The sequence below is a fragment of the Tripterygium wilfordii genome, chromosome 8 (assembly GCF_013401445.1).
Source record: "Tripterygium wilfordii isolate XIE 37 chromosome 8, ASM1340144v1, whole genome shotgun sequence".
NCBI lineage: Eukaryota > Viridiplantae > Streptophyta > Magnoliopsida > Celastrales > Celastraceae > Tripterygium > Tripterygium wilfordii.
Genome location: NC_052239.1, coordinates 3,772,269 through 3,786,460, shown reverse-complemented (window position 1 = coordinate 3,786,460; position 14,192 = coordinate 3,772,269). Strand labels below are relative to the sequence as shown.

The window sequence follows — 14,192 nt, the reverse complement described above, 5'->3', positions numbered from 1 at the left end:
TGGGTAGTGAAGCTTGAGAGATTTCCGGATTTCTTGTCCCAAAGCTGAAATGATTGTTTGTAAGTTACACGACCAGAACTCCCTTCCTTTCCCTTGTCCCGCAAGTTCAAGGTGAGTTGCACCGTATCGACCACCACGCTTGCGTCTCCCTCTGTAATAATTTGCGGATAATTTGGATTAAATCCGTCAATGTTGAAGCTCAAGGAACCTGCTGCTTCTGGTGTGAGTACAAGAAACAAGAAACTACAGGAAGTGAAAAGAGTAATCAAATTATGGTTCATGAAATTGGCAGCAATCATGGTTCATCAAAAGGGGTTGGAGGAGATTACTCAATATTTCTTTCATCCATACCTTGTTCACTGTTGCATTGGTAGGTCTTCTTATGTCCAACACAAATGAGAATTCTTCTTTATCCATTTCCCATAACTACTTTTCGATAAGAGCATATTTTGGTCTGACTACCCAATAGCCGGCATTGTTGACCAAAGTTTATGAAATGAAAAGATCACTTAAGCTTTTGTATTTTTGTAAGAAGAGATTATAAAAAAAAGAATAAGAATAAGAATAAAAACAATAAGAAAGAACAAGCAGATAGAAGAAGAAACAGGGTGATAATAACAAGACCTTGTTTTCTTGTAAAATGCATGAGAATTGAGAAGTCCGTAGACAAGTCACATTGATGTGTCAATAACAATGTGTCAATTTCCATCTCTACAGCTTCTAAACTAAGAGCTAACAAGGCAACAGCAAGTTTATTGCAACCCATTAGTCTCCTACCTACTTTATTGCAACCCATTAGCAGCTTTTGATTCAAATCAACAGGAAATTGTGACAGAACGTACCATTCAACTCACCTTGTGACAGAGTTGAAGATTGAAGCCTGGTTTCTCCCTGGTTTGATCTTCTCGATCCTTCTCAAGGTGCCCTAGTTCGGGTCTTCTACTTGGAGACAAGTCATGGGCTTGGGCGAGGTTTTACTTTTCAAAGTATTTTATTTATTCTTTTTGCTGTCTACATCAACGGCCCAACGGCTAGTTGATTTGTATTTGCATATATTAGCCAAACGGCTATGTATTAAAGATACTTCTGAAAAAATGAGAATAACACTTCTTTCATCTCTGAATTCTTCTTCAATTGTTGTTTGAGACTTTGAATCTTCATAGAGAGCTTTCCTTAGTCTATACACTTTGTCTTCTCCCTTTTTCACTAAGAACCCTTCTGGTTGAGCAACGTAAACTTCCGCCTCTAGTTTTCCATTCAATAAAGTTGATTTGACTCATTCTGAACTGCTACAAACAATAACAGTCTTACAATCTCTAGTCTAGCCACAAAAGTAAAAGTTTCATGAAACTCCACTGTATGTTTCTGTGTAAACCCTCTAGCCACTAGTCAACCCTTGTACCTTTAAACATTACCGTTATGATTTAGCTTGGAGAAACGATAATCTCACCCCCAATCATTAAATTTTATTTTTTTAATATTAATTTACATATGATTTGATATTTGATTTGTGTACGATTTGACATTTGATTCATATATCAGAAATTAATTTTCTCACTCCCTAATTGGTTTTCCCACACCATCAATTAATTAAAAGTAAACTTATTACATTACATCTATGTAGATTGTCGGGTGCATTTAATGTATGCTGCAAGTTATTCTCTATATTGAGTGACCCATTCGTTTCCAAAATCATACATGTATCTAAACCATTGAATCATAATAGGAGGTATCGGATAACCATGTCAATGCCAATTGAACGAACTGATTACCATTCACATATCCTATTGTGATAGTAATACGTTCATGTCGAGGTGGAGGTATAGAATGTAGAGACAAAAATGTCAAGCACTATTAAGAACGTATATCTGGCATTGACATCCAGTTCTTAAGCGTTGCTGGTCTATCTAGGGGTCGGCATCGGGCCGGGCCGGGCTTGCCCTTCAAAATGAGGCTCAGGCCCGACTTTGACTATTTAATATTTATATATGTATTATATATTATATATCAACTGCATTGTCTATATATTATATCCAAAAATGATATGTGTCCATAATTTAATACAAAATGGTCTCCCACACTTCTCCTCATGCCACCTAGATTATTGACAATTATAGACATATAGTGCTTCCAATATTATATATATTGCACTATCTGTATATGTAATAGAGAGACGGTGCACAACTGCATATATATATATATATATACAGGGCTGCTAAAGTGCGCAGACGCGTAAACCTCTAATTTTACGGGCTTTCATTTTTATCCGTTCGATCTTGGGGACGGCTGAGATTGAAATTGAATTTTCTTTAAAAAAAAAAGAATACGGAAGTTCGTTCCTTTTCTTCGTCTGGGTCTTTCTTCAATCTCCTTCGTCATCGCACCAGCAACTTCGTCTCTTTCACGCCAGGGTCTTTCTTCAATCTCCTTCATCATCGCGTGTCTGTGTCCTTCAATCGCCTTCATCCTCGCACCTAGGTCCTTTAATCCCCTTTATCTTCACACCTGCTTCTGAATTCTAGGGTAGAAGATAATCACCTTTGGGCAGAAGAAGGAATGAAATTGAATGGTTCTATCAAAGCTTTCTGTGGTGTTGAAGAATAACTAAGAATACAGCTGCAGATTTGCAGTAATTAAAGTTCTCTAGCTTTTACGGAGTCTCTTTTTCTTCAAAATCAAGATATTAGTGTTTGCCAAATTTTTTGGTCTCATGAAAATATTGTAGTTAGTGAAGAATGTTCAAACTCTGTGAGCAACCAAGAGGAAAATAACTCTGTTTCTTCACAACTGTACAAACTCTGTGCGACGATGTGATTTCAGGACGGAAGAACCTCTGTCGCGGATGTGGGAGACGGAGGTAACATGGATTCTGTGGGTTTTGTGTACATCAGTTGCCATATTAATTTAAGCCCTTAGATTGATCCAAGGGCTTATATGTGAAGCCCGCATGTTTTCAAAATCACGGGTCTGCGCATATGAGCAGCCCTGTATATATATATATATATATATATATATATATATATATATATGCTAAACTTCCATAGATAACTTTGTCCATAAAGCTACATAATCTAGCTGGCAGTACAAATCAGATGCCAACTAGATCAGTTGTCAGAAAAAAAAAAGCTAGGTTTCCAAGTTTATTTTTCCCGCTTCTCTCTCATGTCTCACACATTTCAAGATTTTATCTAAGATTTACTTTTCTCTCTCTCCTGCTTATCTTCATCTCATATCTACTTTTTCTCTCCCATACTTACTTTTTTCTCTCTCCTCCATGTGACCCAAGACAATGCTTAAATCAATATGTAAATATGACAACAATAATGTAATTATCCACTGTTGTTTTGTAATCATCCTCTTTATGAGATATAATTAAGACAATATAATGTGTTAGTTATAAATTTGTCCAGTGTAATTGGACTTGCAAACAATGTAATTACATATATATTGTCAAGGGCATCAAAAGAGGAAACAAATTATTCATATTAATATTTGTATGTTTTGAACTCAGTCTTTTTGGTGATTCTTTAGATTGTTATATAATTTTGAGAACATAATTTTTAATTATGATATATTCCAACTGCATTGGAATAACGTAATTAAAAACTGTTGTTTTATAATGAAAAGTTATCAATGTAATTACACATTGGAATAATGTAATTACAACTATCAATGTGTAATACCCATTGGAATAATATAATTATTCACTTCGAATAGAGTTTTGAACGTCAAAAGAAAGAGGAGAGCACCACAACTAGCTCTGAGGCAAAAACAACACAAGTACCAAAGACATACATACCCACAACATGAAAGACCCTAAACACTAAATCCACAAACTCACAATATGGAAGACCCCAAACAAACAAACCTATAACATGGAAGATCGGCAACTCTTCGTTCAGTGATGAGATCCGCAACAACTGCCGTGAACGGAAGATTGATTTCTCTGAGTAAATGAGTTTCATCATCTAGGGAGGCTGCATAAATGGGTCTGAGTAAAGACTTACGAGAGTGAGAGATCGATATGTGCTAGACAGTCGGAAAAGAAGTGTTACCGCGATGACCGCAATGAATGGAAGACCGATATGTGTTGATGGTGTCTGAGACGACTGCAAAATGGGTTTCGTTGTTTGTTTGAGACAAAGAGAGAGTGAGAGAAAGAGAGAGAGAGAGAGTGAAGAAAAATGGCTGAGATTTGCCTTTTGAGAGAGAGTGTGTGAGAGAAAGAGAAAGATCTTTTATCTCATATTTTTATTTTGAAATTGACACATCACTTGACCCATGTGGCATGACAGGTGTATTATGGACAATTAGGGATGTTTGGCTATGTATAACTAATACTACCGATATTATATATATATATATATATATATAATATGGTGCCATTGGTCGGGCCTTGGGCCTGGCTGGGACCAACCCAACGTTGGCCCGAGGTGTAGGGCTTCGGGTAGGGCCAGGCCCTAGAAATGGAGCCTAGGCCCTCCAGAGGCTAAGGTAGGGCTGCCCAAGCCCGATGTAATTTCGGACCCAGGCCGAGCTTTGGCTCGCGGGACAAATGGTGACCCCTAGGTCTATCTCTTTCAAAAAATGACAGTGCACTGTGGATAGACGATGCACACTCATAACCACCAAATAGGTCAACATACTTACCCCAAAATGTTCTCAGCTCGCCAATCAAATCTTGTTGAACGTTGACTCATGCATTATTATTGAACCCTAATAACCCAGCAATAGCGCTAAAGGGTATATAAATATAACAACACATGCTGTTGAGATTTCCTTTTATTTATTGTCGATCTTGTATTAAATGTAGAAAGGTGGATAGGTTGTAGACAAGTAGTAGTGATAGACATGTATTAATGGTATAGACAGGTGATAGAGCTTGACCTTAGGATATTCGTTCTCTCTCTTTTGCAGTTGAAGCAAATCTGTTATTGTGACAAATACTACTGTGGAAATTATTGGTCCTGCAAATGCTGTTGGTGATGTTTATTAAAAAGAAAATGTACAAGATACGAGGGGCATACTGCAAGAAGTTTACTCAAGTATTTATTTGCATTCCATTAATAAAACCAGTGCACATACTATAATGCAGAGAAAACTTCAACTTCAAGATAAGATCCAAAAAGGAAATCCAACAAGAAATGCAAAGTTGGCATAAAGAAAAATCAGAAGAGAAAAATCTAAGAAGATCATGCTTCCCTTCTGGTAACACTTTGAGAGGTAAATGAGCTTCATTCTTCAGTTGCAGCACTTGCAGCACTCAGATCGACAGAAAGATCAAGACTCTGATACATGAAACAAAGGAAAGGATAAGTAAATATGTCTTATAATATCGGTGTAAGGAGAACCGGTTATTTTCATGTATCGGATCACCAGAACTTTATCATTAAATTCACTCCCTATAAGAATCAATGATTCCTAATGCATCTAACTGGACTACATTTAACCCATCAAGGATCAGATATTGAGAATAATATATTATTAATTATTGATGATAGGGCTTAACTGAAATTATTAGTTGCTGTGATAAACTGAAAAGGGTAGCCAATCTGTTGATGTTATCGTCTTATTAATTATATTAAAGCAACTCCCATCAAGAGAAACAGAGCAAAATCCTAAAAAGGAGTTGGACACAGCATGTACAATTCTCTCTTTTTCATTTTCTACACATCATTTTCACACAACTTATATTCTACTGCTTACACTCATTCAAAGATTGAGAACTTCCTTTTAAATATCATGAAGTGCCCCAAACCTCCAAAATAATTTCTTATAAAAGTCATATTATGCACTCTAACAAGTTCCATGGCATTTAAAAAAGGTTCTATGTTACACTCATTCTAACATATATGCACACTAACAAATTCTACGGTATTCAAGTATTTAGAAAATCTTTTCAAGGATGACATGTCTGGATATCTTCTGCAAATATTGCAGCACCTATATTCTAATAATGGAACAAGTTTTCAATGATTAGTTGATGAACAACTCATGCACAAATTATGCATCATCTTTCACTAAGAAAAATCAGAAAAACTTCTTTATCTTGACTGGCGGAGAAATTTTAGCTGTTTCCAGTAACCTAATCTGCTCTGATCTATCTTTATTTCTTTCTATATATTTTTAGATGTTGTAGAAACCAATTGTAGAAAAGGTCAACTAGATGGAATATGTAAGGCGATTCACAACATTGAGTAACATAGATTACCTTCCCTGTGATTTTGCTATACATTGCTATCACATCTGCTACGGTGGTCTCAAAGTGAGTAGTTGCATCATAACTCTGTCAAGAGTACAAAATCTCATCATTAGTACTGAATTCTCAAAAATAAACAAAAGAAGCCAGTGTGAACTTATTTGTTCATTCAAACAACTACTACAAGTGTAGAAGTTTTGCTTCAAATAATAACGAAATGCTTGGTTTTCTTTCATATCATTCACACAAAAACGTAAAATTTTCATAAAATTATACTAGGTAGAAACTCATGAGAGATGAGAGAACTAAAGGGAAAAGGCAACCTGGAACATTGCACACTGCAATAGTTAAATGGCGAGGGCCAGAGATTTAATCCTATAATGCAAGAATGTTTTCACAATTCCCACTTGCTTCCCAGCAGAAGGGATTCCTCCTCAAGTTGTAGATATAATAAACTACCAATAATACATTTATGGATTTTATAAAACATGAAATTAACCTTTCTTTTTATAATGCTAAATTAGTAACTAAGACACAGAACATCGTGCACTTACAGTAGATATGAAACAATTGTCAGCTTCATGGTTGTTCGTGGGCACATATCTATCATAAGTGTCGAAAAATATCTCATCTACCGGTCCAAGTAGATCAATTCCAGGCTTCAATTCTATCTCAGGTTTGTCAGTCTCTGCTTCAGTGGAAACAAAAGCAATGTATTTTCCTTTTGCAGCGACATTGTGAGCATAAGAGCAACAGAAGAGGTACCTGCAGAAAAGATAGAAGTTCAAGTACATCTTAGAAGGTAAAAAAGATCATCTACTGGTAGTTCAAATTTCTTTCCTTTCATTTCTATTTTCATGTAGTTTTTTGAAACCCCAAACTAAACAATCAAGCCGAACTAAGGCAGGATTCCTTTACTGGCCATCAGACTGACTACTTAATTCAGTTCTTACAAAAAGTGTGATAGGCTCAGCACTTTATTATCGGCTGTCAGGAACAGCTTTTCCTGTGGTTTTTACACTCAAAATACCAAATTTTGCTTAAGAACCGTTGAAGGAATTTTATAAAATAAAAAATGTGCCTTTATGCGACATCGATACGATATCAATCCACTTGCGACCAAGATTTTATTTAGATGCACTCTTAGATATTCAAAGTCGATAAGTAATAAAATGTTATTGACTTTCTTGTTTGGTAACTCTAATAATCAGCAACTATGGAGCTTGAATTATACATAAAGGAACATGCTTCCCCATGAAAATAAAAAATATGCATGTCTTTAAGCATTTCCCTCTCAGTATCAGTATGAAAAACTCAACAAAGAAGAAAAAAACACCAAAGAGCCAAAGAGAAAACATACATATCGGATTTACGACCAAGTTGCTTCTGCGGTAGAATAACCTGAACTGAGTGAGAATCATTGGTCTCTGGAATAGGATGGCTCATCATACATATAGCACGAGCAACTGTTCCAACCTTCCGAACCTGTTATATCAAAGATACATCAGATGAACGCCATGGATGGGATCTGAAGGATCTTATTTATATGTTTATTTATCTTCATTTAAATTTTAGTAGGTTCTAGGGTTGGGAAAAGGATATTAATTTCATCAGTTTACTTATCATGACAGCATTTGGAGCTTGAATTGCTCGTAAAGTTACCTTGTCAGGCAAATATGATGGATCACAAACAATTTTCTTGCATTTAGCAGTTTCTCCTTCCGAGGTCACGCCAATTGCTTTGCCATTTTCATCAAATTGGACCTATTATCCGCAAAAAGTAAAATGTAAAGATACTTGCTACAAGCCTACAAGTAATATCAGAGCAATCATTCTAGTAAAAGTAAACATAAAACAAGTTGACCATAAATTTAAGTGTCAATAAAAGAAATATTAAATAATTTCAATTACATTCCCCCATAATCTTAGTATGGCTCTAGATATCACAAAAAATTATAGGATGAGGAAACAATTGCCACTTGGTTACAAAAAAAAAAAAGGGTAAGCAAATCAATTGCCTTCGAATGTAGTACTCTTCTGGGATGCCCAAACAGGTAACCCATGTGCTACTCGCATGGAAAATGCCACTTTTTTGTTATAATATTTAGAAATGAAATTGATCAAGAGAAATAAAAGATCTATTGTAACCTCATGTAGGCAATTACAAGATAGGCAAAGGAGAGAAAAGTTTGAATAAGTAGTTTTAACATCAACAAAGATTAACTCCTAGGTATGGATCATGGATGTAACCTCAAGAAAGAGTGACAAAATCTTCATTCAACAGCATGAAATAAAGCATTACTTTTCAACTAGGAAGTAAATAAGATAATTAATCTTGCCACTTTATGGGGATGACCACCATTTTTGTATCACAGTTGAAATTAGAAGCTCTTTACTGACATAAGTCAAACATCATGAGCAACACAGACACAGAGAATGTCAGAGATTGAACAAAATGACAAGACAAAAGCCCAGAAGAACCATAAGTTTTACTTGAGAAGTAAAAAACTTTCTGAATATGTAAATATGCTGGCATATTTACCTTACATTCTGGTTTGTTGAGCATATATGTCCCGCCATATACTGCACTTAAACGTGCAAAAGCCTACATAATGTTGCATGGAAATTTAAGAAAAAACCTCTTTTATTGACCTTTAGTTCCTGTAACAAAAAAAATAGGGATGAAAACAACCTGTGGCAGCTCCCCAAGTCCATAGAGTGGATAGATATATGGCGATCCTCCTTGGAAGCGTGCTAAAGACTCTGCATAGAGCTTTATATAACAAAAGAAAATACTTCATGGAACTTTTATCATCAGATGACCACGAGCAAGGTTTACGAAATCTTTATTCATATTAAGTAGCAAGAGTAGGCAACAGACATGAAGAGTAAATCCTGCCAGAGCAAACAATAGACTATCCCAACAGTACAGCACTGCTATGAATTCATAGTATATACTTCTTCAATTCATTTTAGCTTCCAATGATATTGAATGTAACCAAAGGAAGTAAATCCATCAACATATAATAGTTGAATACACAAATCAGAGCATTAAAAATTATAGGTGTATTAAGTGCACCATTCATGTCATGATAATTCACTTGAAAAGATTACATCTATACTATACAGTGAATATGTTAAGAAGTAGTGACTTTGCACCTTCATTCTCTTAACAAAATCCATAGCTGGCTGATCCAAGTAATCGTCGTCGATATGAAGTGCTAGGGCATGACCAATAAAGTCAATTGTATTATCTTCCAGCCCATATTTACTGCAGTAGTAAAATTAGCATTCAGCTACAACGTCAGGTATAGAGAAAGAAATCAAATGTTGTACTTCTGTCCGTTCTTTTTTTACTTTCAGAAGTCCCTCATCATGTATGGGCATTTCTTCTCGATCATATTTCACCCATGTCTAAAAATATATAAGCAAATGCATTTTAATTGTCATCAATAATAGTTCTTCATAAATGAAGATAGTCAAACAGCATTACTAAGATATACACTTACATTAACTTGTCTACCTATTAAAAATAGGAAGAATAAACCAATGTTTGATATAGCGTGAGATTTCTTTTAAAACATTTAAATGAACCAGCCAAATAAATATTACTGTATCAGATTCTTTCTCTCTCTCTCTCTGTTAATCATTCCTATTTCCTAATCTATAACTGTTGAACACTTTTATAAAAAAATCAATTTTGTGCAAAAACATCTACAAAAATTGTGTTCTTGTCGTGCTAAAAGATTCTAAAATTTCCGTTCATCTTGTCATATAGATGAGGGAAGGAAAGGGAGAGGGAGAGAAGCAGTTTTTTGAATTACAACTCTAGTCACGCAAATTATGACAGAATTTTGCCAATATCAATTTGATGTATGATAATACAGGCCAGGATAACAAATGTATAGAGACACACCTTTTCTTTGGTCAATATAGTGGTTTCAAATATGAAAAATGTCGGATCGACTTGACAATTTCCAACATTTTTTTCAATTTATAATAGTCGGCAGATAATGGATCTAGGTCCTTTGATATGCTAACATAGCAGTCTGCATTTTACTGACAGAGCAAGAATAGAGAACTGAAGGCTACCGACACCTTAGAAGATAAAGCCAATGCAAATGCAATTTTAATGTGCTCTTCAGTATACTGTTCATCATAGCATGTTATAGAACAAAAGGTACAAGATACATACGAGATAAGCTCTCTTGCTGTAACTTTGTTCAAGTCCAGTCCTTCGTGAGACTTTGGATCATTATCTTCATAATCTTGGACATAAATGAAGAACTTTCGTGCACGGCGCTTCTCAAACAATCCCATAAGTGGTGATTTCAGTGCTTCGACATCAGTTGCTGGAACTTTGTAAACCTAAAAATAGAACATCGTTCGAAAATGAAACCAGAGAATGAGTATGTGATGAACAACATGAAAGGGGAAGGACAATAAAATACTTGATGTGAAACTGCATCTTACCTTTCCTTTGTTGTACACAAAACTACCATCTACGGCCTTGAAATTAAGATACTTGGTGACATCAGTGTGGATAAGAACGCGGACCAAGGCACCATTCGCCATCATGAACTAAGTACCCAAAAAAAAAAAAAGAAGTTTAGATTTGATATTCAGGAATCATGGATGTAATAGTGATGCTTTGTCAAAAATAGCAATCAAAGAAACCATGTTTTGCCTCTGTGTACTGGTCTCCCAACAATGAAAATTAATATGAGAGATTGTGGAAACAGTGACACAAATGACATATCTCCCAGTTTAACACAAAGAATCTGTAACATTTCAGGTTATTTATGTGACATTTATGTAACCAATGGAACTTGCAATACACATATTGTTCCCTGATAGATTATGAATTTCTTTGTCAGTTAAGAGTGTTATTCTCAACAGAAATGTCTTAATCCTTATAGACTGACCATTTCTCTGGCCAAGTAGCACAGAAAACTCTACCACCAATCCCCATCCCCGTGGTGATAATTACTCATTTATATGCTTGGATGCATACAGATTGTGCAAACCAGCTGGGGTCCAAATTCAAAATGACAAAAGAAAGTATTTAGTTTGAAGAACATTAGTTTTACAGGGCTGATATGCTTGGATCTAGTAGAAGGTTTTCAACAAAATCATAGCAAGCCAATCAATTCCATATGACAAGTGGGTGGGGAAGTAATGTTTTCGATTAGAAAAGGATATAAATATTCATAGACTTTACACCATAAATATACTTCCCAAATGTACGCCTTTCCGCTATGTCCATTATACATTTATACTAAACTTTTTTTTTGGTAAGTCCATTATACTAAACCTAAACCTTTGGGCATGTAGTACAATTCTTTACTACTTATTGAAATCATTCTAGATAGATATTTATCTGGCCCCCCAAAATGAACAGAGCTATTTTAGTTTCATTTGGCTTTCTCAAAACTAAGTTCTCACCATAAGTTTGTATGTACACAAAGAAGTAGAGTGTCTTCCATGATCAGACTTTTCCAGATGACAGATCTATTTGACATAGAAGAACTCGCAGCAAAAAGTAAATCGAAATTTTTCTTTAGTTGCTTTAGAGAAGTGACAAGTCCTGAGACGTGGGTTTCAACAATTTGAATAGAAGCTGGAAGGCAAGCATAATAGTATATAAATTAAGGACCATATAAAGCGTATCTGAAACATACAAGGAACATACAAAGCCAGATTAATGCAGAACAGATTGCATAAAGGAATACCTTGGGTATCATATCAACATTATACTCCCTACTTGTGCCAAGGTTTTCTGGAGGCTTGTCATCTCCTCTGAAGCGCTTCCAAAGCTGTATAGTGGAAAAGTAAGGTTTACAATAAGGGTAAAAATAAGATGAAGATATTATGCGCATGCATTCAAATGTGTTTCTGGTCTAAAGTTTAACCATGGAGAAGAGTTACCTGTGTAAGATTCAGAGAACTTGATTCGCCTCCATAATAGTCATTTCGATCCATATGCAATACCTATGCAGAAGATTAATCAGTTTTTTTTTTTCTGGTTAAAAAACGAGTGAAGTGAAGTAAAAATGAAAGAACAAAAAAGGGGTATTCAAGATAAATTCCATTTAAGATTGCAATCAACTCACACAACAAGTAAAAAGAAGATGAAAAAAAAAACCTCATTCCTCATGGAAAAAAACATATGCTCCAGAAACAAGTTTTGATTCTTCAATTACATTTCTGTACAGATTGGTTTTGTTAAAGGGACATAATGAAGCATAGGAACCCCCAGAAAGCAAGAGGAATAAGGTTCTTGATGCACCTTGAGCAAGAGGGAACCTCAGAAAAGATTTCTTACATCTAGATTTGGGACCACTCCAGCAAATCCAGAACTATTAGCTCTAAGATCATTTATCTTATGCTAATAAGGGGGGGAAGGGGGGGGGGGCCGCTTGGTGTGTGTTAAATCCCAAGATCACCCTTGATTTGATTTAAAACAGGTTCATTTCCCTCAGTTTACTTTTATACAAACAAGATGTGTCAAGTTCCCCAATTCATACATAAATCTCCAAAAATCAATCAAGATCTGCATAAAGGGATAACACATTCCAGGATTAATTACACCAAATCGCGTTACATGAAACAAATGGATTAGATTGCACTTACGGCCAGCCATTCAATAATAGAAAGAAGATTAAAGACATAGAAAACCAGAGGTAGCTGTAGAATGCAGGCACGAGTGGCCTGTGAATCATCTTGATTCCAATGAAATCGAAGTTAAAGAGACTGCAATCAATGGATTGTGAATCGAAATGTAAAACTAGGTTGAAATCGAAATTTTACTTTGAGGCCATCAACAGAGAGAAGACCACTGAGAATGCATTCCTTGAGCCCAGTCCCAAGAACGATAACATCATACTCTTCATCCATGGCCGGCGCTGTTGCTGTTGCGAAGTTGCAGATTCTAATCAAATTAGAGAGAGAGAGATAGAGAGTCAGAGAGAGAGGTTGCTTTCTTTGTATTTGTATCGTGTTTGTGTGATTGGTTTTGGTTTGGAGCAAGTCTTTAGCGGGAACGAACGAGACTGAAGGACTGAAGGTGGCTGAACTTAGCACTACATTCACGCGGCTAAAAGCACGTGGCTCACAGAAAACCAACGAATCATCCCTTGCCTTTTGTGTTATCCGTAGCCAGCGCGTGTAAAAGACTTGATGAAAAGGAGAGAGTGGAGCTTACTAGTAGGATCTTGGGGCGTCTCGAACGTCTGACACCTGGATGGCTGGATTTTCTTCCTTGCTTTTCGTTTTTTGTTCTTTTTTTCTAATTTGTCAAATTATTAGGCTTTTTGATCCATGGGCTTGGGTAGGCCGAGCTTGTAATGAAGGCATTGGGCCTGAATCTCAGTCAAAGCGTGCCAATATATATTATAGAATAGATAAATTTTATTTGCACACCATTAAAGTACTAACTTTACACTACTTTTAAATTTTTTAATTTTACATGAACCTTATTTGCACCTCCATTTTACTAAGTACACACTATTAATCTATAAAAAACCTAATCTATCAATACCTCCACTTAACCTTACCATTTCTGCCATAAATTCCCCAAATCATTTCCCTCCTCCTTCTCTCCTCCTCCTTCTTCTTCTTCCCTTACTTGACGGCGGCGGCGACAAAATCCGATTTCCTTGCTCCTTCTCCTCCCCAAATCCTTTCCCTCCTCCTTCTCCTCACTAAATCCGGTTTACTTGTTGCACGACAGGCGAGAAAGATTGGTCTGGGTTTCTCTTGCTTGAGTGTTTGTGTGTGAATGGAAGGAAAGCTTCTTTTGCCTACAAGATCTGGAAGAAAGGCTGATCTGGGCGTGAAAAAACTGGATTATTCGACAGCGATGGTGGAGGAGGTGGTAGAGCAAAATGGCTAAGGTGTAGTTGAAAAAAACATTAAAAAAAAAACAAAATGACGTGTACTCATAATTGTTATGTTTTTCACTGGAGTTTATTTAGAGTGGGATGTTCGTAGC

General features: G+C 35.9%; 1 protein-coding gene and 1 long non-coding RNA gene across 3 annotated transcripts; both read right to left on the bottom strand.

The window, feature by feature from the left end:
* Window positions 1-78: 78 nt before the first annotated feature.
* Window positions 79-1,110, bottom strand: LOC120003370. 2 transcript variants are annotated; one of them, XR_005469335.1, is made up of 3 exons: window positions 855-1,110; window positions 352-777; window positions 79-217 (listed from the first exon to the last, which is right to left on the bottom strand). It is a non-coding gene; the product is annotated as an uncharacterized LOC120003370 (long non-coding RNA). The 2 variants fall into 2 exon arrangements; XR_005469334.1 differs by having other exon boundaries at window positions 352-732.
* A 3,921-nt stretch (window positions 1,111-5,031) lies between these two features.
* On the bottom strand, window positions 5,032-13,291 carry LOC120003685 (guanosine nucleotide diphosphate dissociation inhibitor At5g09550). The gene is made up of 13 exons (XM_038852706.1): window positions 13,010-13,291; window positions 12,128-12,190; window positions 11,932-12,015; window positions 10,673-10,780; window positions 10,395-10,567; window positions 9,359-9,470; window positions 8,892-8,972; window positions 8,742-8,804; window positions 7,862-7,963; window positions 7,560-7,684; window positions 6,754-6,964; window positions 6,212-6,286; window positions 5,032-5,288 (listed from the first exon to the last, which is right to left on the bottom strand). The coding sequence occupies exons 1-13, from the start codon at window positions 13,094-13,096 to the stop codon at window positions 5,235-5,237; spliced, it is 1,338 nt and encodes a 445-aa protein (XP_038708634.1). The 5' UTR covers window positions 13,097-13,291; the 3' UTR covers window positions 5,032-5,234.
* Window positions 13,292-14,192: the final 901 nt, after the last annotated feature.